We start from the raw sequence: 22996 nt of genomic DNA on the forward strand, positions 1-22996 counted from the left end.
TGAATTAATCCGATGGAAGATCTGGTTTTAAAATAAACACATAATTGAGTAAAAAAAAAAAAAAAAGGGTCTGTATTGCACGTTCCATCGACTCACAGGAAGAGCGTTGAATCTCGTGAATGGGCAAACGTCCACCCGAAAACCTCAGAACACTTGCATTGTTGTCATGGCAACACCAGCAGGAGCCAATATCCAGTGTGAGGGGCCACAGCGGGGTGAGAGTGGTGGGGGCCACACATTATGCACCTTTTTTTTATTATTATCAGCCGCTAATGTCTGCCTCCACACACAACCAAACACAAAAAAATTAATTCTAAATAAATACAGCATCCGCTCACGGCCGTGTGATTAACAACAGACGGGGTTGTCGAGGAATGTTCTGGTGAGATCACACACTCCCGGAGACAAACGGCAGTAATAACAGTATTTACATGGTGGGTTGCTGTAGTGCAAAGGCTGATTGAAAGAAAATTGTTTATTCTTTGGTTCAAAATGAGATCAATATATTTACGTGTTGTGTGTGCAGACACCTGCACAACATCCTTACGTAATAAAATCTTCAATAAATCTAATTTGTACTATTCATTATGTGTCCATCTATTAGTTTCCTTGCTCTAAATAATCTTTATTTTGGTGACATTGTGACAATGTAGATGTAAAATGAACTCACGGCCACATACTGTATGTCTGTGCCGTATGTGCACACACACTGTTTGGTAATGAATACGTGCATCCCGTGGAACTATATCATATTATGTATGTATATATATATTAAATATAATATGCATTTCTTATGAGACATACACAATGCATGAGTCACAGCCGGGGCAACACAGCGATGTAACATGAACATCCCACTGGATCAGACATTAATTAAACTGACTTTGCACCTTCCTTTGTATCAATCATGCAAAAAACAAAAATAAATATCTATTAGTATAAGTATGAAAAATAATCACCACTACAGCCATACACACTCACGTACTGTACACATACTGGTATATACACAATATATCTAAAAAGGTACACACCGAAAATAGAAAACAGAAAAATGGGGCAAAGGGGCGGCAAATAAAAGATTCATAGCCGGGTCAGACGGGTAGCACAGAGCAGCACTGGAGTGTAGGCACAATCTGCTTTTTACATCATCAACAACGGCCCCAAAGGAAGAAAAAAACCCACAGCTACCAGAAACAATGGCGACCTATACAAGCACACAAACAGGTCGACGAGGAGACAGTACATTTTGACACTGCATAGAGTTAAAAACACAGTCCAGGCGAGCGCCGAGCTCACGCCACCGAGATCCCATTCTATATTAGCGTCCACAAACACACACGTCTGCGCTTGTGTTCAGCTAAGGTATTACGTCGTTGTCGTTGTCTAGACTTTGAGACTCCCTCACTTTCTTCCCCTGGAACCGGCTCAGTTGGCCTGGACTGGTTTGGGACCCACTGCGACGCCGTTACAGTCCAGGATGTACTGCAGGCAGCTTTGAGGCGGGTGCCCGGCGCCATTTTTAGCGGGATCGCCGCCGATCTCTCCCTTCTGGCCGGCTCCCTGAAATGACAAAGAGATGATGTAGTCACGCAACTACAACCGTGACTGTTGGAAAACGCATCGGTAACACTTTATAATCACTGCACGCTCATTAGTTAAGCATGAGCAAACACTTAATTCATCATTTATAAAGCATTGATCCACACTTTATGAATGATGAAGTCACCATTTGTAAATTAAGTATTATATAATGCTTCATGGCATGCAGTTATTATAAAGCAGTGGTTCTCAAACTTTCATTGTCACGCCCCACATTGGAGGAAGAAAAATGTCCGTGCCCCAACTAACAAAATGGTCCATGCTGAATTTTTATTGAAATAACTTTTTGTGACTGCTCCATCTGTGTATTTTCAAATAATAGAATAAAGAAAATTGCAATCACTTTCAAGTAAACCAGAAAATTGCAAATAACTTTGTTAGAACAATGCAAATAAAGTTCTGTCTGTGCAAAAAATAACTAATATTTGGCAAAAAAAATTGCCTGTTTTGCACTGAATATCTTTTTAAGATAATAACTAAAAGATTATAAAAAAGAAAAATAAACTGCATCCCGCGCCCCACCTGTAATACCTTCCCCCACAGTTTGAGAACCACTGTTATAAAGTGTTACCGTTTATTTGTGTTTGTATTATTTGGTCACGTTAGAGCAGTGGCGGGCCGTGGATTTGGTACCTACGCATGCGGTTTAGTTTAACAGCTAATACTTCATTTACAAATGGTGAATCCATAATTTATGAAGGATGAATTAAGTGTTTACTCATACTTAACTAATGCTTCATAGCCTGCAGTTATTATAAAGTGTCACCGACGCATCTTGAATCGCTCGACTATTCGATAGTGTGTCAACAATGATGCTAAACACACACGAGCCGCCATGTTTTTTTAGCTTGTGTGTTGCTATACCTGGGACGGCTGCATGGTGGTGGGTCTCGGGGGAGCGTTGGCTTCCTTCTCCGCCGACCGGTTCATTTCTGCCAGCACCATGTCTGCGATGAGCTGCCTGTCCTCGGCCTGGTGCTCCCCCACCAGGGGCATGGAAGAGCCCACCACCTGGGAGAGAGAGAGAGAGAGAGAGAGAGAGAGAGAGAGAGAGAGAGAGAGGATGTCACACTCATTTCTTTAAATTCTGATATGCTGAAATATTTGAGGTTGAATCATTGCAGGCTTTCAAAACAGGATTTTCCGAGACTCCTACCTCCGTGATGAAGTCTTTCCCATCTTTCCCGTGGATGGCTTTGACGGCGCAAATATCCAGGCCCCCGAAAATCTCTGAGCAGGTGTCGACCCACAGCTTGTACCTGAACAGAGCGCATGACTCAAAACCAGCTGCAGCATCATGAGTTATGAGTTATCAACACACACCAGGAGTCGCTAATATTCCACATGCAACATAATCAATGAACCTGAGATCATTTGCAACCAACAAATTGAAACATTTGGGGTGGAAAGCGGTGCAGGAAATGAATCCTAAAACCCGAAAATGAGTTAGCTAATCATTTTGTCTTCCCTAGTCTGGAAGTCGGTGGTTACTTGAATGGGTTTTTGGTTAGAGGCCTGAAATAAGTCTGTGGTTGACACCAGCTTAAGGTATTCTAACATTTTGTTCTATAATATAATAGTAGTGGATATTCTGAACTTTTACGCTTTTACGTGTCTTTGCTAACAAGAAGCTAAACTACAAGTAAGACTACAAATCGTCATCACGCCGTCTAGTCCTCCTTCACAGACGCATTGCGTACTCAATCTCACAGAGCTATTTTTTTCTGCAATAATACTGGGGAAAAATCCAGTTGGCTTTTTGTCGAGGGAACCAAGGCGATGCTGACTTCTGGGGTCGGCCTACAAAAATGCGTCATCCCTGCACCACTCTTGAGAGACAGAGTGCATTTAAGTCCCGCCCACAGTGGCCCATTGCATCTCCATTGACTTTGCGTTGGGTGAAGAGCGCCTCTTTGTCTCTTTTGTCTGCTAGCAAAAAGCAGAAAAATGCCTGAAAGCTGCTTCGTGGTGGGATGCACTGCCTACATGCCAAAGAAGCAAGAACTACATTCTTTAAAAGCAAGCATTTTCTCCAAATGTCAGTTTTAGATGAACTAGATTTCTGAACATGCTATAATCGGATGTGTTTAGCTATCTGTAAGCGTTTCTGCATATTGCCGTGCTCCGTCTCCATCGGATTCCTCTCCACTCACCTGTCAGTCATGGCCACCTGCTCCAGCATAGCTGAGCCTGTATTGGTCTTCCAGTTTCCAGATATAGACGTTCTCCTGCAGCGAGTGAAGCGCACACATTGCATCGGTTTAGTTTCTCATTTACGTGTTGAGCTGGAGAAGGAGAAGCGTCAGTCAGTGTACATACATGTAGGCTTTGTAGTCGGTGCCGATCTTCTGGATTCTGATGTCGTACTTGGAGTCGATGAGAGGCTCTGTGGTGGTGTACGTCTGGGTGAGAGCCACGACACTGGCTATGTCCTGGAACTTACTGTGATTTTCCACCTTCACCTGTCCACAAAGACAGACGCACGCGTTGGGATGTGTTGAAATTAAATTAGCGGAGTGTTTAATATGGTTAAAGTTCTCAAAAGAAAAGCAAGATTTATAGCAAAACACATTGGTGCATTCTTTCATATTACTGCAAGAAGAAATACATACCTTTCCAATACCGGAGTGGGCGTGTCCGATCTTCACAACAACAGGGAACGACGGCATGCTCACCTGAAGTAAGAAGGTTCTTGCCTTATATCCTGCTTCATACTTCCATCTTAGCACAAACACATTTGAAACAATAGAAAAGTGTCTTCTCACCATCTCCTTGTAGTTTGGGTAAAACGTCTGCTCGATCAGAGGGAACTTCTCCGCACCCAGCTTTCTGTGGGTGTTGATGAGTTGGGCAAACTGGGACATAAAAAGGTGAATAAATCACATATAAAATGTTGAATAAATCATGTCAAAGATTCAATCAATTCAGACTGATAATTAGGTCATTATTATTGTCCCCGCTGCAGTGCGAAACAGTACAGCTGAGTGTCCTACCGCCCATGGCTTATCACACAGGTTGTAGATGGACTCCAGCGAGTTGATGCATGGGACGCCTCCATACTGCAGACCAATGACCAGGTTGCGAAAATCTTCATTCAGGGTCATGCTGAAGGCATGTTGACGAATGAGGACAAAGTCTGGCTTGAATGACCTGGAACATCATAGCAGAGGAAAAAAATACTGTGATAAGTGATGATAGCAATGTGGAGGCAATCAGTCAGCACTGCGGGTGGAAACACAACATGACTGTGTGTGTGTGTGTGTGTGTGTGTGTGTGTGTGTGTGTGTGTCTCACCTGATAACCTTGGTGCCATTTCTGAGAACTTGCATGTTGACGTTGCATGTCCCGTTGGCATGAGCCACCACGTTGATCTCATTGAATTCAGCCTGCAGGAGTCAACGATTCCAGATGTGTGTGAGGACGTCCCGTAACACAAGTATTCAAAACGGGGAGCAATTTGGGAAAACCTACCTGCTCCACTTTGATGTCGTAATCTCCATGTATCTTCTTTCCCCGGAACAGTTTGGCCCTGATAAAGAAGCAATTTATTACCGCAGTGTAAAAAAAACAGAAGGAGGAATTCCTGAAATAGAGATTTCTAATGAATCACCAATCCAAGTATTAATCTAAATCGTTGACAACCACCTGGAATATGAATTAATGTTGAGTGCGTAGACAGAGCAGACAAACGCTCCCTCTTCAAACTGCTGATGCTCAGCCTCTCCAACACTTATCCCCTTCAATCTGGCAAGGAGGATGAAGCGCTAAAATATTACAACACTTTTCCAGGCTGCATCATCTTTAAAGGCAAGCCTTCGACAGCCTACACACACACACACACACACACACACACACACATACCCCCCACACACACATGTAATTACCGCCTGGTCCCACTGGCAGTAACACACAGTGGGGTTAATGAAGGACGATGCAGTGAGGTAACATTCCTATTCAGAAAATGGCTTCACTTTTCATGACTTGTGATTCAGCATTTTTCTAAAGAGCGTCTCTCGTCTTTCTGACTTGAATAAAAATAACACATGCGGGTCCTTTAATTATTATTTTTCCCCCCTTTAATCACCGGTGAAGTGGAAATCAGCCGCAGAAGCCACACAATAATTATCTGTGTCAACAGGGAGTTTGATTTCTTCGTCGTTCTTCGCTTGACACCATAAGCTTTAGCAGTAGAAACTACTTGAGTAATCTATAGTCAATACACTAATCAGGCCTCAAAAACCTTTCAGGTTCCAATTATGCAACATATTCTGGGGCAGCAGATTCCATTTACATGCAAATCACTTTATTTGGGGGATCTACTAGAAGGAATGACAGGAAATGACAGGTGCCTCTTGAAAATATTAACAGTAACAGCAAAAAAAGCAATCAAACTGACCCAACCTCAACAGAAAACTGGACTGGAATAATTAAAGAAATCCCCGAGATGGAAAGAATGACCTTCCTTCTGAGACTGAGAAAAGACACAGACATAGCTAGATGGACAACTGACTCGCCCTCCCTAACCTCACGGGTTTCTGGACTTTGTTGGCTCGAGAAGCTCAGTATCTCTTTAAAAAGACAAGCACAATGTTTCATCAAGATGCAACCCCATATATAAGAGTACACCTAAGTTAATGAAACCCTGTGAATAGAATTCTTTGAATATATTGTTTTGTAACATATCCGTATGTTGGCTTGAATTTACGGTTGACTGACGACGCCTTTGAAAGTGTTGCATGGTTGTGTTGGTTGCTTTGTTTTCTTATTTTTACTCATTTAGCTGCTTACATTTTGTATTTCTTTCTTTTTAAGGCCCTACTTGGCCAGATGCATGGTTCATTTCTTATATTCTTTCGTATTTTTGAAGGTTGTATTTCTGTTAAATTGTAAAAATACCTAAATAAAATATCAAGTATAAAAAAAAACACTTTCAGATTCAGGTTTCATTCTTATTGTCCCTTCCACAGCTTCCAGCTCATAACAGCCATCTGCTGCGGTGCAACCGTGTGTGTAAATTGATGTGATGAAGGACATTTTTCCCCAAACAGGATTTGCAGAATGTGCATTTAGACGACCTGCCGTGGAGCGCTCACTTCGCCTCTCCTCTCACCTCGCGTCACATCGCTGTCACGTGTGCTGCAATCCCATTGCCAATTTAGCAGCGCCGAGCTAAAGATGAATTATTCATTCCCAATCTAATTGGGTTACAGGGAACTATTTTGGCAGTGGAGGGAAAACAAGCATTAAAATATGAATCAGTGCTCCATCTGAGAAGATGAAGAGGGTAGACGGGGACAGGGCCTCTGAAACACCGCCGAGAGAAGCAAACAGAGGCGGGGCACTAAAAACTTTATTTCGCCTTTTAAATTTTTATCTTAAGTCAGCATTGGGGAATGGTTGTGCAGATGGAGGAAAGTGTTTTGTCTGATCGGTGCTGTATCTCTCACTCTGCAGAGCTCAGCTCAGAGAGGACGCCATTAGTTCTATTTCATTAATATGCATTAGTGTTTGACAGGAACCTGCTTCTCCGGTTGGAATCTAGCTTTCATCCAAAAACGAAGGACGTTATTGTTTTATATTAACAATAATTCATGCCTTTATCATTTGATTTTACCGGCCTTAAAACTAGAGGTATCCTCTGTGGGCACTGAGCCTAACTGCTCATGGAGACGTTGACTTGGGTCATTAATTTGTAAGAATCAATGTGGGTCCTCTTGACTTGAGTTAAATGAGATGAGAAACCAAAAAAGACACACAAAAACGAGTCAATATCGACTATAGAAAATAAATGAAGCGACTTCATTGACGGTTGCAGGTTTCACAAATTGCCCAAATCAACTTATTACCGCAAAATCCTTTTTTTTTATTATTCAGATGATTCACCCGAGAGCTCGGCCAGTGGGAGTCCGTGCAGAATTTTAAGTATCTGCTTGACATTCACTCTCACATGAGAGTCATATTTGAATAAGGTTAAGCTCACAGTGCAAAAAAATACTGCTCTGATTCCCGTCAACGACAGCCCCCCTGTGCGCTTTTAATTTAGACCCCTGAATAAAAGGAATATATGCCCCTTCCTTTAAATCGCTCAGCTTTATGGAGAGAATGAGAAGGCGGTTCATGGCAGCCATTAGTCTGATAGGTGACAGTGGAACATCTGCTCCTCCTGTCATACCAGCAATTTATAGCACCGGATTCCCGGCACAAAACAAACCTCCCTGGAAGACAGGCGGCTTCATCTAACAAGCGAAAAGCCTGTCTGAGTGACGGAGGGCTTCTGTCTCTATCTGCACTGTAACTGGCAATCGCTAGATTTCATCACCACACAGTTCTTTATTTGGCTCAACACAACCTGTTACACAACAAATACTGATATTAATGTTCTCTGTTTTCTTGATATCTTCTGTGAAAATTGGACATGTTTGTGAGTAATAATTAAAGCATCTCAGACACTAAGATACTGCCGGTGTAACATTTTTTCTCTGCAACGCCAATAATTAATTGTAATTTCCTTGGAGGAAATCTCTCTCAATATATATTTAGATATGCATATCATCTGGGATTTGACTCATTTGAACTGAAAAATAGACGTTGACGGTCGAGCCATCTGCCAGAAGCAATTAGTGTGAAGGACTTTTTCCTGATTTCATTCTGTGTGTCTCGGGGCCACCGGTGCTCCTCACTCTGGCTTTCACAGCCCGTCACTAAATGAGATACAGCACTTCAACAAGCCGTCAGACTCAAGGTGTGCCAACATTACAGAGGATAGGTACTCTGCAAAAACCTGCATGGAAATAAAAGACGCATTTCATCTTCTTATAGCTTGCAGCAGCTCCATTTGATGCGTTTTGGTCCCGCCTCTGTGAAACCTGAATACAAAGCATGTCGCTTTTTGAAATACGTCTGTATTTTTTCTGAGGTTTTCTCCTCTGAATCAGTCACATGGTATTTCATGTTTCTATAACAGTTGGGCGCGAACAACTGTGGGGCGCGACCCTCTAGTGAGGCGAAGAGGTATTACAGGTGGGGCGCGGGGGTAATAATAAAAATAATACCGATACAACGTGATGCTCACACATCTGCACTCATTTTGTTTTGCACAGGTTAAACGTTACTGTTATTATCTCGAAGATATATTCAGTGCAAAACAGGTTATTTGGAGCCAAAATAAGTATTTTGTTTGCCAAATATTAGGTTTTTTTTTGCACAGATAGAACTTTATTTGCATTGTTCGAACAGAGTGATGTTATTAGTTTTGGCTGATGGAGCAATCTGGTTTACTTGAAAGGGGTTTCAATGTTTTCTTCTTCTATTAATTGAAAAGGCACAGATGGAGGAGTCACAAAAAGTTGGACCATTTTGTTCCAATTGTGTTGGGGCGGTGCGGCCCGAACATCTTTCTTCCTCCAAAGTGGGGTGTGACAGAAAAGGTTTGAGAACCACTGAGTTAATGGCACAATACCTTTTCCTACAGCGGTACTACAAAAAAAACATCTATGAATTACAACCGCTGGGTCAAAGGTCGCATGAACGCAACCAAAACAAACCAAACCTCGTGTTCAACATCCCCACTCAGTAGCCATGAAAAATAGATGCATCACTCAGACAGAGGAAGCCCTTTGAACGAGGCATTTTATCCGCTTCTCCCAAGTGGATGTGTGTTATATATAAGTAGGAAGCGAGAAGCCGTTACGATGCTCGTCTGCAGAGCTCGTGAACACAATGAACTGCCGTCACGTTGGATGAGGCGTCGCAATAAATGTCAGCGCAGGAAATCACTTGACATTTTTGATCAAACAGAGACGCTACGTGGTTAAATACCGACAGAGAGGACAATGGAGTGTGAAAGAACGATACCAATCACAGCCCGACCCACTCAATATTCTCAATTGTAATGACCTTTGGTAAATGACATGGTTTTAGTTTAAAGCCAGGACTACCACTGCAATCCTTATCCTCTCCACTCACAACAAATGTGGAACAAGTGAAACAAGAGGCCGGCATCCATCCCGCAGACGAGCGGTCTGATCTTATTAGTATCGATCCACGGTGCCGGTATATACATGGCTGGCCCTGCACACATAAACAGGATAAGTGGACACTGCAAGGAACCCTGTCTCAACGAAGCCTTCTATGTGTGGGATTTGTTGGGTTTTAGGGGCAATCTCAGCTGAATATGTATCTGAATCAGTGCAATGGCATATTCACCTTGATGTGAGAGCCTGCATATGGATGGATCCCAAGAGTGACGGCCCATTAGTTGATTTCACTTCAGATCCAGCTGCCAAGTATTCTGATGTCATCCCATGCTTAATGGTTTTTTTTTCTTCCTCTTATTTCCCTTCCTATCCTCCATGGTAAATACAGTGCTCTCTCATATATATTTCACACAGGAAATCCATTCATTCACCCACAAAAACAAAAACACACGCAAAACACTAAACACATGCGTGTGTTTTCTTTTCTTTTTTCCTGTTCTTGCCGCTGCTGCAGTTGTTGCTTGCTCTTTCGTTTCGGCTTGTTTGTTTTCATGCTGGTCGTGTTGCATTTTTTGTTTTCATATTGCTCACTTGTGCACTATTAAAATACAATAAACGAAGTAAGGCATAATGATGTCCATAAATTCTACGTAACAGGAGGGAGGCAATGGAAGTCACATAGACGGATTGGGCAAATGTGATATCCAGCTGCACGGCTTCAGCACACACATGCACGTACGCACACACACACACTGCTGTGCAAACAAGTGTTGTTGATTGTGTGGGGGTATGATTACCATATTCTTTACTTTAGATAACTTCAGATATCCACCCTTAAAATAAATAGTTTGCTCTAAATCCGTGTGCGTGCTCGTTCAGAGCACTTTAATTCTGCAGCACAGTAGACTGACAGAGACGCTTGTTTAAAGCTACCTCTGAGTAAGATCCCCAGGACATTACCTGTCAGTGCAACGGCTTAAACGCCTTAATGTAAGCCTGTACTCTTAACACTAATGACACAATGGTCCCGTCTCCCAGCTGGATGAGAAATACAACCATGAGGATGATGCTATTTCATTTTCTAGTTACCCGTCTCCTGCACACACACTTGTATGATCAGCTAATGGAACCCTATGCAGCATGCGCCGCAGTCAGCTACACTCCCCATGTCAGGGCATGTCATGTGACCTATCAGCGAGCAGGGGGAAGCCCCACTGATGAAGGGAAAGCACTGCAGTATTTAGATTGCTACGGAATAATTAATGGACATTCCACTTATGCACAACCTGTGGAACATCTAACTAAAACATTTTTATGGCAAAATGCCACATTACATTAAAATACTAACAATCATTTGTATTTATTTGTTAAAGGCAGCTGTCATAAACCCTACTTTCTATTTCTCCAATATGTACAACAACACAAGGCCACAGAAAAGCACACACCCCACCACAGACGGAATAAAGGACAATAAAAATCATCCATCTTGCTGTAATGTCATTACTGCTGAGAATCAATGGACCGTATCTGCTTAAGCATTCGTCTGCCTCCTTGTATTGCCGTAACACTGGCATGCTGTACCATCAAACCACAGCAGCAGTGCACATTCTCCTCTGCAGGGCGCATGATGCATGTTGTTTCAGTGGTGGTTCTTTAACCCTTTACCTCACTGCTACATCAAAGGAGTCACGTGGAGAGAAATCCACGTTCAGGATGAGCAAGCAAGCGACACACAGCCCAGAATTGACGAGTAGAGCAACATATTGTCTTACCACTCCTGCTGGGGTTCGTCGATTACCAGGAGAATCTTGAACTTCTTAGATGTCGTGACTTGGTTCTGCTCCACAAGCCCTGCTGAGGCAGCTGTCTGCTTCACAACGTTGGTGATGGAGCTGAAGAAGCCCGCTCCGGTGGACTGAGACGACGAGGGTTTCCTCTCTGGGGCCGGGGAAGTGGCTGGGGGAGTGGGCCCGGTGGTGGTGGGAGACTTGGCAGGGGTGACGGAGGCAGGTGCAGCGGGCTGAGCGTTGTCGGGCCTCTGGAGGTCGGTCATGTAGCCATTAGGCAGATTGGAGATGAACGTGCTGTCCGAGAGACGCCGACGCAAGTAATTCATGGCTGCGGCTCAGTGGGGAGAGGAGTCAACAAGCACCGGGTGTGGAAAAAGGATTCTGCAGAGAGGAGTCCCACGTTCCCAGTGTGCAGCTGATAATGGCTGAGCTCTCAATGCAAAGCACCAGCGAATGTATTCCCACCCAATTCAGCCGAGCATCCTCAGAGCTCCCCCTCACTATGGTGACGCGACACTCTCCCTCGACCAATCCCCTTCTCCCTGTGTCTTTCCTCGAGCATTGCACATGATACCCAGGCTGTGTCTCTCCTCCCTCATCTCGTTCTCTCTCCTCTCTCCACTCTCACTGGCGTGCCTGTCTTCCCCACCCCTCCCCCATTTCCTACTGCCTCACAGGCGTCATGCTTGTTTGAACCACTGCTGCATGTAAAATAGAGGAGTTTCCAATGTAAGTGCAAGAGGGGTATAGAGCACTACATCATATCAGCACTTCCTCCTGGCTCCCGCTGTTCCTCGTGTTTTTTTTCACTCTGCCCTCTGTCCACGCATAGTGCTTCTCTGCATGTGAAACGCAGCCGTGAAATCTAAAATGGCTGTTTGGACTAGTGGGCAATGTTGAATGAGAGGACGTCAGCAGCAGTCCCCCAAGACACAAATGCATGCAGTAAACCCTCTTTCTTAATTGATTTATTGATCCCTATTTAGCTAATTATGTTACTTATTACAATTTCCAACCACAAACAAATCCTGCTTTGCCTCAGCAGCACTTGTCCACTGAGGATGGCAAAGTGTATCATTATCTGTTATTACGTTTCCATTTAAACATGACATCTAAATGGTAGCACAAAGTCCCTGTTTACAATATGTTCGGGGTACTAAATGATCTGCTATTTCACAAAAAAAAGAGATGAAAAGCAGATATCTTTGAAAAAGGGTTAAGAACAACTTCATTACATTTGTATGAAATAGCAAACAGACAGTCACTGGTACTCCTCCTTATAATGCATGAATAGACTGCTGCTTCACGATTTAATTGGTATATTCAAAGAAAATGAAGGAACTAACGCTCTGGTGAAACCATCACAGAGCACCAAGTCTCCAGTAAAGAGATGGAAACGGATCAATACAGATTGATTCAATCCCGCTTACCACAAATCTGGTCAAGGGTCGAAGCAGTTCATGCAAATCTGAAACACACAGACTGGAACACCTGAGTTATACATCTTATTACTAAGGCAATGAAATAGTGAATTGTCAGCATGAATATTTTTCGATCAAACAACCATGAAAGATGCCATCACGAAAGGTTTTATCAGGATAAAAAAAAAAGCTGATCTTTGAGCAAACTCCCTCGGACATCAGGAGATTTAAACTGCACTGACAGGCCACTGCTGCACTTGGATAATAGGTGATTAGATCAAAATGTGGTAAATATAGCATCAGGATACTACAGTGCATACACTGTATAACAGTTGAACATGTGGACACTTAATGAACAATATTTGGTCCAAAGCTAAGACATTGAAATATATGGAAAATATAATGCATTGTCCACAAAATATAATCCTTGAATTTGTTTGATCTCTTTAAATTAAAGTTAATGTTTTGCCTAAATTAGCTTCCCATGATGCTATTTTTTCTAAACCTAATGCTGCACATTTTATACATACTTTATATATTTTCCCAATAAATGTATCTGCATGTATATTTGTGTAACATCACACATTTAGGGATGAAACTCTTCTGTTTCTCGCAAATGGAACAGAAAATGGAATTGGTAATACAATATTAAATCATCCACACATAACATAATAATAAAAAAATTCTGAGCCTCTCATGAATAGTGGAGTTTTGTTGAATCCATGACAATGACAAACTACAGTTAATTATAGCTTGTATGTTTGCACTGTAATATTGTCATTCTGTGTCTTCATATTGTAATTTGACTGTCACTCTGCCTGGTTACTCTTCATACACAATATCTGTTGAATTTCTTCTCCTGTTAAAAAGACGTGGAATTTTGTCTTTGTTGTTGTTTCTAAATTGCACAGATTGTAAAACCCTTTGAGGCAAATTTGTGATTATTTTGTGGATAAAAATGAATGCTGTTTTACTTTTTAATATGAAGATCAGTATAGGACGAAGATGCTCGCCATTTTCTTTTTGATTGGTCATGAAAGACAGCGATAAGGACAGTCTTAAATAGTACTGGCATATTGGCTTTAGAAAAGCTGCACCATCATGTGCATAATCTTATGCATGAGTACTAGGGTGACATCAGCTGGTAGAAGTGGTGTAGTGAACATCCAATTGAACCTCCACTTGGGTGAACTTATAAATCAGATGTCTACAGATAGATGAGAACAAAGCATTTTAGTTAAGTTAATTTTGCACAATTTAAAAAACACACACAAACAGAGATAAAGAGGTAGAGGCTTTTTTGAAGCCTCTACCTGTATACAAATAACATTTCAAAATATTATAGAGAACACAAAATGAATATACATAAGATACGACTGTAATACTGTGACAAAGTGTTACGTTGTCAAACTAGCATTTGTGCGATTCACTTACAGCTGCTAAGAGAAAAATGTCAGTTAAAAGTTATAAAAACATCATGTTTTGTATAGTAGTCGGTAAATAGTTGGTGCTCATGTTATGTTTCAGTTAAATATTTAACTGTTTGATCCACTCTTGCAGTGCTCTGCTGCTGGATTAAGTTCATTGTAAATGTTTATGGTTGCATTGATAATAGGAGGACCGCCACCTGTTCGCCTCCGTCCCCGCTCGGGCCGCCCTCCACTCTTTTGTTTGAAGGACTGACGCTGCGTGAAGGCGAGCTGCGCTAACCATGGTGATGTTGTGGCCGTAAAGCTAAAGTTTTGTTGATGAAGTGAGAGAACATTCATTTTTTTTTGAAGGCTTACGCTTCTTTTTAATAGTTTTTCTGTTATTGTCACGGACTAGCTGGGTGCATTAACGTCTGGTTCAACGTTTATTAAGCTTCGTTAACGTCGGTTGAATTTGGGACCTTTCAAGCGAACCTGCGTTAACTTGCTACGAAGTTGGGGAGTAAGTTAGCTTAACTGCTAGCTAACGTAAGTAGCTAAAGTTAGCCGGCTAGTTTGTTAGCTAAGCCGCTGTAACGATACAACTATTGTAAAAGGCCATCAAAGTCAGCGGTTGTAACTTTATTATCTGACTAATATTACATAACATAGCATAACGCGAGCAGTAAAGGGCGGCAGTTTAACACTGGGGATGTTAGCTTACACCTAAGTTACGTGTGTAGCTGCTAACTAGCGTCGTAAACGTCCGCCAGCTAACGTTAACCGCTAACGTCAACCAGCTAACATTAACCGCTAACGTCAACCAACTAACGTAAACCGCTAACGTCAACGTCAACCAGCTAACGTTAACCACTAACGTCAACGTCAGTCAGCTAACGTAAACCGCTAACGTCAAGGGGACGGTTTACATCAAACTTGCTTCATATAAAAGCCACGTTTACGATCTCGTTTTTCGGTCTTTTTCTCTTTCCCCAGGATATAAACTGGTTGTTTGTCGCTGGTGTCTCTTGCTAACACCGATGTTAGCAACGAGCCTGTCCGTGTAAATGCTCTTCACTAGAATGGACCTGTTGAACTCTCAGTTCCTGGACAAGATGAACAATAACATCGGGAGACTGCACTACGAAGGTGAGTTCATCGTTGTTCCTGTGGGTTTATTCTGTTGACTTAACTTATTTGTTGAACTAACAAGCTGCGCTTTCCGTAATTGACGCAAACAACGTCAATTCCTCCGTGTTTTGGTTTGCGACTAACTTTTTCCAACTCTTCGGCTGAAGACGAGCGCACATTTTCTCTTATTTTTCATGCAACATAAGTCTGCAAGGTGTCATTTAACTGGGTGTAAAGTGGATCCTGGTGTATATGTTTAACATCTGTATATGTAACTCTTAATGTTACCGTTTTAATACCGGAAATACTATACTAAATTATATGTTTTGACCTCAAACCCTCTTATTTATAATTATAAACTGCACAGTCAAATATTTTAAAAGTTATTGCAAACAGTTTTTTTTATACCAGAGAGATATATGGACAATAACATAATAATTTCATAATTTTCAGGAATTGATTTTACAAACGTTGCTAAATTGATTTTACTTTCCAATCAAAGCTGCCTTAAATAATCGATTTGTATTTCTGAAAACTAAACGAAGTGCTCACCTTTCCATATTTTGGGTGTCAGCAGGGCGATCTGGATAACAGTTTAGTTTCCTTTTCCAGGAACTGTACATCTGGTTAACCAATGAGTGTGTGAATGTATGGCCCGGTTGCATTAATAAAACACTTTAGGGGAACGTTTTTCATACGGTCATGATGTATCTGTAGTCATGTTAAGATATAGTAGTGTATGTTTAATGTGAAGTGTTGTACTTGTAATTGATAATTATTTCTGCTGATTCCTTTCCCACAGATGAGTCCAGGACGCCCTCGCAGCCCAAGACAACTGGGCCTCCTCCACACTGCACAAGCAAACGGAAGTATGTCGAAGAACAAATGGACGACCGAATCAGCTGTGACGATGACCACATTACCAAAATGAGCAGATTGTTTGCCACCCAGCTGTAAGTGCCTAACCTAGTCTAGTTTGAGATTATGAAACAAAAGTCTGAGCATAACCTTATATTAACTCTGGAGGAATGCAAAGACCTGCAGGCTCTAAAGCGTCATGATTTTTAAGAGACAATTTAGATTACTGGCACAATAAAAGTCTGCATGATGGAAATCATGCGTATAATAAAGTAATTGTGAGAGACGCCTACAATAAAAACTAGGATGCACACAAAAAATGACACATCTGCTCACACATGCTGGTGCATGAATTGTCTATGAAAAGGTGAAACCGTTGGTGGTAAAAAATGTAATTGTGTACTCTTTGTCCAGGGCCCGTCCCTCTGCTGGAGACAATCGTAATGAGCACTGGAGCCTCGGCCACACTCCCGTGGAGCACATTACTTCCTCCCCCAACGGTCTCCATGGGAACCACCTGTACGCTTCCATTTCTAGCTACGCTGTGGACCAGCCGCTGGCACTGACCAAAAGCAGCCACGACATGGTCGTCGGGCCCAGAGAGAGGTCTGTCATTAGTGGGACTGTGGAGCGGCAGCAGGTACGTCAACGCACGAATATCTGATGTCACAGTGGCGAGAATGAAAGCACAAGACTTTAAATTAGGTATTTTTTTTTTTTCAATGTTTCATCATTTGGATAAACAAAAGCACTATTCATGGTCGCTATTGATGACCCACCTCGTGTATGCCTCTCATCTTTCTGCATTTCCTTTTGTTTGGCATTTCGTACACATTTTCTCTTTTTGACTTCTCTCCTGTTCAAACAAATGTTTTTTCTGGCTGTCGTGACGCCGCCATTGTTTGCCAACGTGCATGTGTGAACCCCTTCTGCATGCCTGGAGACATCTTCATTGAGAGTATTTTTACATGCCAAGTCTCAAGGAGTTCAATACGGGACTGTAACCAACACTCGAGTCTGTTCGCTGATTGTATGCATTTTTCCCCGCCTATAGAATCGTCCCTCCGTTATTACCTGTGCGCCTGCGAGCAACCGCAATTGTAACCTCTCGCACTGCCACATGAACGGCTGTTCCCCCAGCCCACCTGCTGATCAGATGAAGACCAATGGTAATTACAATATGCACTCTGTAATCTAACGCCGACAAAGTAGTATGACGTTGCTTGGTATTAACCAGGGTTTTGTCTCCTTCCCCCACACATATTGCGGCTTCAGCGAACACAGAATGCGATCCTGTGATTGAGGAGCACTTCCGTCGCAGCCTTGGAAAAAACTACAAGGAAGCGGAGGCTGTGTCCAACTCGGTGTCCATCACAGGCTCAGTGGACGACCACTTTGCCAAGGCCCTGGGAGACGCCTGGCTTCAAATCAAGGCTAAGGATGGGGGTCGTCAAACCCCAGAGGCAGATCCATGAAGCAGAGGGGAGTAAACATTACAATCACTTCCCTTTTTAGAGTTTGAGTATGAGAGTGGAGATTTGCCCACGGTCATTTCTTGCCAAGCATTTACTTCCCTCAGCCAAGAACAATGTATTATATGGTGCTCACATGGTGTTCCTTCGAGGTCGACCTTTTTACTAGAACACTCAGCTTAACTTAAACTTTACTTCAGTGGTCATATGCATACAGGTACATACACCCAACATTTGACTCCTGCATATTATCCATCATGCGCATTTTAGGAGCAATGCTTGAAATTGGCAACATCTTTTTTTTATTGACCAACAGAAAAATAAGTTTGGTGTCGCTGGGTTGACGATGTTAGTTGTGGAAATTGTACAATCAGAGATTTGATCTTGCAATGATAATGAGATTCACAAAGTGTTCAGGAGTTCATCTACCTGCCTTTCACCTGCCTTGATAGCCAAAGAAACCCCCTGCATTTCACCATCAACATATAAGCCATAGATATCTGGTCTGTATTGTCTTTCATTCTTTTTTAACATCTATATTACTTGAAAAAGACAGCAGGGTCTCATTCGTGTTTCTGACCGTGTAGGTAGCAGGTTACCTGTTTCAGTTGAGACAAATGTGTTCAAGAGTGTTTTTGAAATTGTGACAATGCAATTAAGGCTGTCCCCTCCTTCTGAAGACACGACACTAACGTGTTTTCTTTCTGATCCTGAACTGGACTTATCCACTGTTAACTGAATAATTTTAGTTTCCTGTCTATATGCTCACTGTGGCTGATTACTTCGTAAACTAATATCAATCATAGTAGATGTGTCTAACTAGAACGCATGTTTCAAATAGCTGGTTTCTATTACAAGCCGTATTCTATACTATATATTTACTCAGAATTTATTTTTTATCTGTAACATTTTAGAAATACTCACTGCTGGTACAGTTGTACTCAATATATTTTTTTGTATCTGGTTTTCATGACTATATGTAGGTGTATATCTTAGCACCCGTCTACAAATCACAGCCTCTGGAAAGGTTGTCTGAATGCAGTTTAAAAAGCTTTATGGCTTCTTCCTCTGCGGACCTGGATGTTCTAGCTTTCTACATGACTGAATACAGCTACATCTGACCTTCGGTAGCAGTCTGTTAGCAGTGGCTTTATTTATTCGGAACGCGTCGATAGTTTCATGTTGACTTTTGGCAAAAACATGGTGACATCAGAATTCTAACTTTTTTTTGTGGATTTGTGTCTTTTTGTAACGAGAACAACGGAGGATTTCTCCGCTGCTTCGATGACGGAGCGGCTTATTTCCCTTTTTTTTTTAAAACTAACACTTAAATGCACCTGAAACATGGGTGTCCTTATTTCACAAAGTAGGCGACAACATTCCACCGTGATTGTCTGACACTCGTCAGTCACTTCAGTTGAGTTTAGCAAGCACGTCAAGTATGTTTGTCCTTTTTTTTTATTTTGTCATGGTGGGGGCTGCCAAAATGTTCCTTTATGTTTTGGAGAAGTGTTTCTGGGTTACAGTTTCTTTTGTGCAGTCGATTCTTGTTCAAATTAATTTCTCACCCTTCTGACATCCTCTACTCATGGTAGCGTAACCTATTTGTCAACACTGATTTAAGATGTGGTATTGTAAATTCAGATTATTTTTTTGGGGATGTCAATTTACCTACATTTGTATTAATATTCTCCAGTTTAAAAATTGTTACATACACCACCCTGTCTTCATATTTTACTCTTATAAGACTATCGTTGCGCCGCGCGGAATGATCATAGATATTTTGTTTTCAGAATAGTTTACTCGTATGTAGCATGGATGCTCATTATCTTCGAAACCATGCGTTTTTAAGAAATCTTTCTAAAAAGTTGGTTATTTTCCCACAATTGTCGGACGATGAATACGTGCAGGAACACAACAGTCTTTTGATCAAAGACTTTCTCGGTGCAGCGTCAAAGACTTCTGTGCTATCGGTTTAAAGAGTTTGTTTAGCTTTGTTTAGTGTGTACTATAGTGGATTTTTTTTTTAGGGATTATCATGGAATCTGCTTGTTTGACACAAGTAGATTTGTCAGTAATATGTTTGGGGTATTAGTCCATTGTTATTTAATTGCTATATTTAGACTACCTGTATCTCAAAGACTGTTTGCAGAAAGGTCCTGCTTCAGGTGTCATCCACGTAGAGAAAAAGTAACACTTGTTCACTTTTGTCCTTATTTCTCTGGAAGAAAATGCCACTTTTTTGTACTTAATTTCTTCCAAATAAACAAACAAATGCCTACCTTCGTGTTTAAGAATTTTTTTTTGTTTCTTTTTCCAAAGTAAAATGTGACATACTGCAGTCATCATGTCAAATGAAAAACTCTATATTGTATTATTGTTTTGCTTGCCGGTCTTTTTTTAATTCTTTTTTTTTTATAAACGTCGACAATGAAAAGTCTTATGGCCTCCATCTTAGTTGAAGCTAAGGGGGAACGGTAATCAACCGACATGAATGCCGGGACTGTGATGAGAGTGAAATTAATTTAGCAGACAATGAGTCGGGATAGATAGGCGGCGTTTGGTTGTTGTTTTCATTTGCTTATCTCTCAAATTGTGCAATAGTGCTGCTGTATTGGTAAATTAGATTACCCGTCTTGTGGCGGACCCTTGAGTCCATAATGAAGTGGTTCCACTAATTGGAGCTCTCCAATCAGGAGTCACAGCTCCCTCTCTACCGCCATTGGACCAGCGCTGCCACAGCTACACAATTAAGTGATTTATCAACATATTAATTATTTGTCTCAAAGAAAGCTGCATTGGACGTTGAGTGGAATGAAACTGTATCTGTGATTACAGTGTGGTGGAAAGTGGCTTTAGTAGGAACTGTTGCTCTTTAGATACTAGATATTTAAATGTTATCCTCTTTGCAATATTCCTGTAATGAGTCACCCCCCCTTTGTCCCGGTGTCTCTGTCCTCTGGTCTTGTACATGCAGTTATTTGCTCTTTGTGAATCACACATTTATGTTTCCACGATGGTCTTAAAAACATTTTAATATCTTTATATTTCTACTCTCTGTGTGTGTGTGTGATATATCCTATGGCTGAGTGTGTGTTCTTGACAAGCAGCTGACGTCTTCCCGCAGACATTACACAGTCGAAGCCTCTTTGGACTCGGTTGGCCTTTTTAGATGTTCGGTTGATTCGGCGTCATGGCGACAAAGGATGGGATAATTGCTGCCGGGGAGAAAGCCATTACTTCTTCGGGGAGAAAAGGGTGGATTGTCAGCGACGAGGATTGTTTGATTCAGACGTAAGCATTGGTCTAGAAAGCATTCATCCTCCGCATTAATATGTGATATGGAAATGGGATAATGTGACTGATAATTCTTGTGAGACGAGGCTGTAGTTGGATCAGAGATTAGCTCGTTGTTCTCCTCCCCAACCAGCAGATGGCGGCGTTGAACCACTCTACGGGCTCCCTCTAAATTGTCCCTGGAGATCAAACAAAAGACATGAGCGTCATCACTCTGGGAAGATTGATATGGATGCAGCATTTTTCTTCTTTTTCAATGTTTCTGTTAGTGATGTGAAAATGTACCGTGCACGTGAAGGGAGCAAGACATTGCTGTCATGCATTGCAGATGCATGACATAATATCTTCTTTTAAAAGAATAATTATTGTATGTCGATGCATTTATGTATTTGTAACATTGTATCTGATTAGCATACATCCATGATTACATTCAAAAGCTTTAAAATAGAATCCCTTAAAGGCTGAATGGAAATGAGTCTACCTCCACTTTGGCTAATTTGAATTTGTTGAGCACCATTCATAACGCAAATCTTTAAACTAGAACAGAAAGATCTTTCTTTTTTTTCCCCTCTCCTCCTCCTTTCTTTTTGGTCGTTGCCGCTCTCACCCCTCAGGCTCAAATCTGCTCAAAAGCCCCTCCAATAAGACCACTGCCTCCACGAGATTAGACCCAGCCATTCAGCGACCACAATGCTTCTGCTGCACTGTTCCTTCCAAGGAAGCCTGCTTGCTCTTGTGGGATTATGTAGAGGAGATCCACATTTTTTTTTCTCTCTCTGCGTGCATAAAACCCCCACCAAAAAAAACAAAACAAACAATCGCAGATCCACGCTCAAGACACACAAACGCACGCACGCGAATATCAGGCCGACGTGGGAACTAGCGTCTAAATCGACACGACACATCGGGGTCACGCCAAATTCGACTTGGCCCCTCTTGGTGTGCGAGGGCCACGAGGAGCGTGGCATCTGAGGGACCGGGCGCTCGGGGATGCTCTCTGCTCGCCTTCAGACACGGTCAAGACGCACACGTGTTGAACACGGTTGAGTTATAATTCATCCCATTGAATACATGTGATCATTTTCTTTTTTTTAAAAATTCACTACGAGCCAAATGGCCCTCGCCGTGTCACACGTTAGCTCCCACAGTGTTAGCCTCTACAGAGGCGCCGATAGAGATCTCGTCCTTTTTTCGTTTGCATAATTCCAAATTTGTTGTGCGAGGCCGCACCCCCTATGTGCAGCAACCCCGAGTGCACAACGTCTGGGGAATTTGCATGATTGCCTGTAGATTATTTGAACATGATCTATTCCCCTCCTCCTCATTCTCTTCTTTTTCTTATATCGCCGGCTCTCTGCTGCGAGGATGCACACACACACACACACATCCTTGGGCAAAAGAATCTAAAATAGATCATACAAGCAAACTGGAGTAGATGCACAGGCACAGGAAGCAGCTCACGGGCAGACTTGAGTCATGCTGGCAAGATCATGCACCCTGAGCTGACAGCCCAACACACCCGATTACCAAGCACGTCATTTCTGAAGAAAACACAGCCGTAGCCTCACTATAGGTCGTAAACGAAGTGAGTGTGTAGGGGGGGTTATTGGGATTCAATGCTGATTTACCCATAAATGACTATTGGATGCGTTATGGATCGAGTGCAAGGGTCGGGCACACGCACTCCAACACTGACCCGACCGGCGTCTGTCGGCTCCAGCGACTCTGGCTCATCCATTGTGTCATGTGGACTGCTGGCAATGGCATAACCTTTGTGGAGGGAAGGGAAGACAACACGGTCACTCTGGATAACAGTCTTGCCATGAACAGAAACAGACCCTGTCAGGCCGTCTCAACGTCAGCTTTCTCAGCCGCACACCACCGACGACACACTCTACCGATCGCTCCTCGACTGGCGTGCGTTGTTACATTGATTTGGCGGGGTCTCATTAATGCATCCTTCCCTTTTTTGAGGCCCCGCTCTACGACTCCCATCCCTGACCTGCTTTGCGGGCGAGCATTTGGCCTCCCGCGCGGTGGCCG

At 42.3% G+C, this 22996-nt stretch overlaps 2 protein-coding genes across 3 annotated transcripts; one reads left to right on the forward strand and one right to left on the reverse strand.

Moving 5' to 3' along the window:
* Positions 1-1425: 1425 nt before the first annotated feature.
* On the reverse strand, positions 1426-11691 carry syn2a (synapsin IIa; the record flags this gene model as incomplete). 2 transcript variants are annotated; one of them, XM_079225543.1, is made up of 11 exons in its annotated part: positions 1426-1560; positions 2470-2610; positions 2756-2858; positions 3753-3827; positions 3919-4061; positions 4212-4274; positions 4365-4454; positions 4593-4749; positions 4894-4985; positions 5071-5128; positions 11348-11691. In XM_079225543.1, the coding sequence occupies 11 exons, from the start codon at positions 11689-11691 to the stop codon at positions 1426-1428; spliced, it is 1401 nt and encodes a 466-aa protein (XP_079081669.1). The 2 variants fall into 2 exon arrangements, with proteins under 2 accessions (XP_079081669.1, XP_079081668.1); XM_079225542.1 differs by having other exon boundaries at positions 2464-2610.
* Positions 11692-15262: 3571 nt separating this feature from the next.
* On the forward strand, positions 15263-17659 carry LOC306743501 (transcription cofactor vestigial-like protein 4; the record flags this gene model as incomplete). The annotated part of the gene is made up of 5 exons (XM_079226016.1): positions 15263-15344; positions 16129-16279; positions 16599-16824; positions 17239-17353; positions 17460-17659. 5 exons carry the CDS (start codon positions 15263-15265, stop codon positions 17657-17659), a joined length of 774 nt encoding a protein of 257 aa, XP_079082142.1.
* Positions 17660-22996: the final 5337 nt, after the last annotated feature.

Source organism: Taurulus bubalis (genome assembly GCF_910589615.1).
Source record: "Taurulus bubalis genome assembly, chromosome: 11".
Taxonomy (NCBI): Eukaryota; Metazoa; Chordata; class Actinopteri; order Perciformes; family Cottidae; genus Taurulus; species Taurulus bubalis.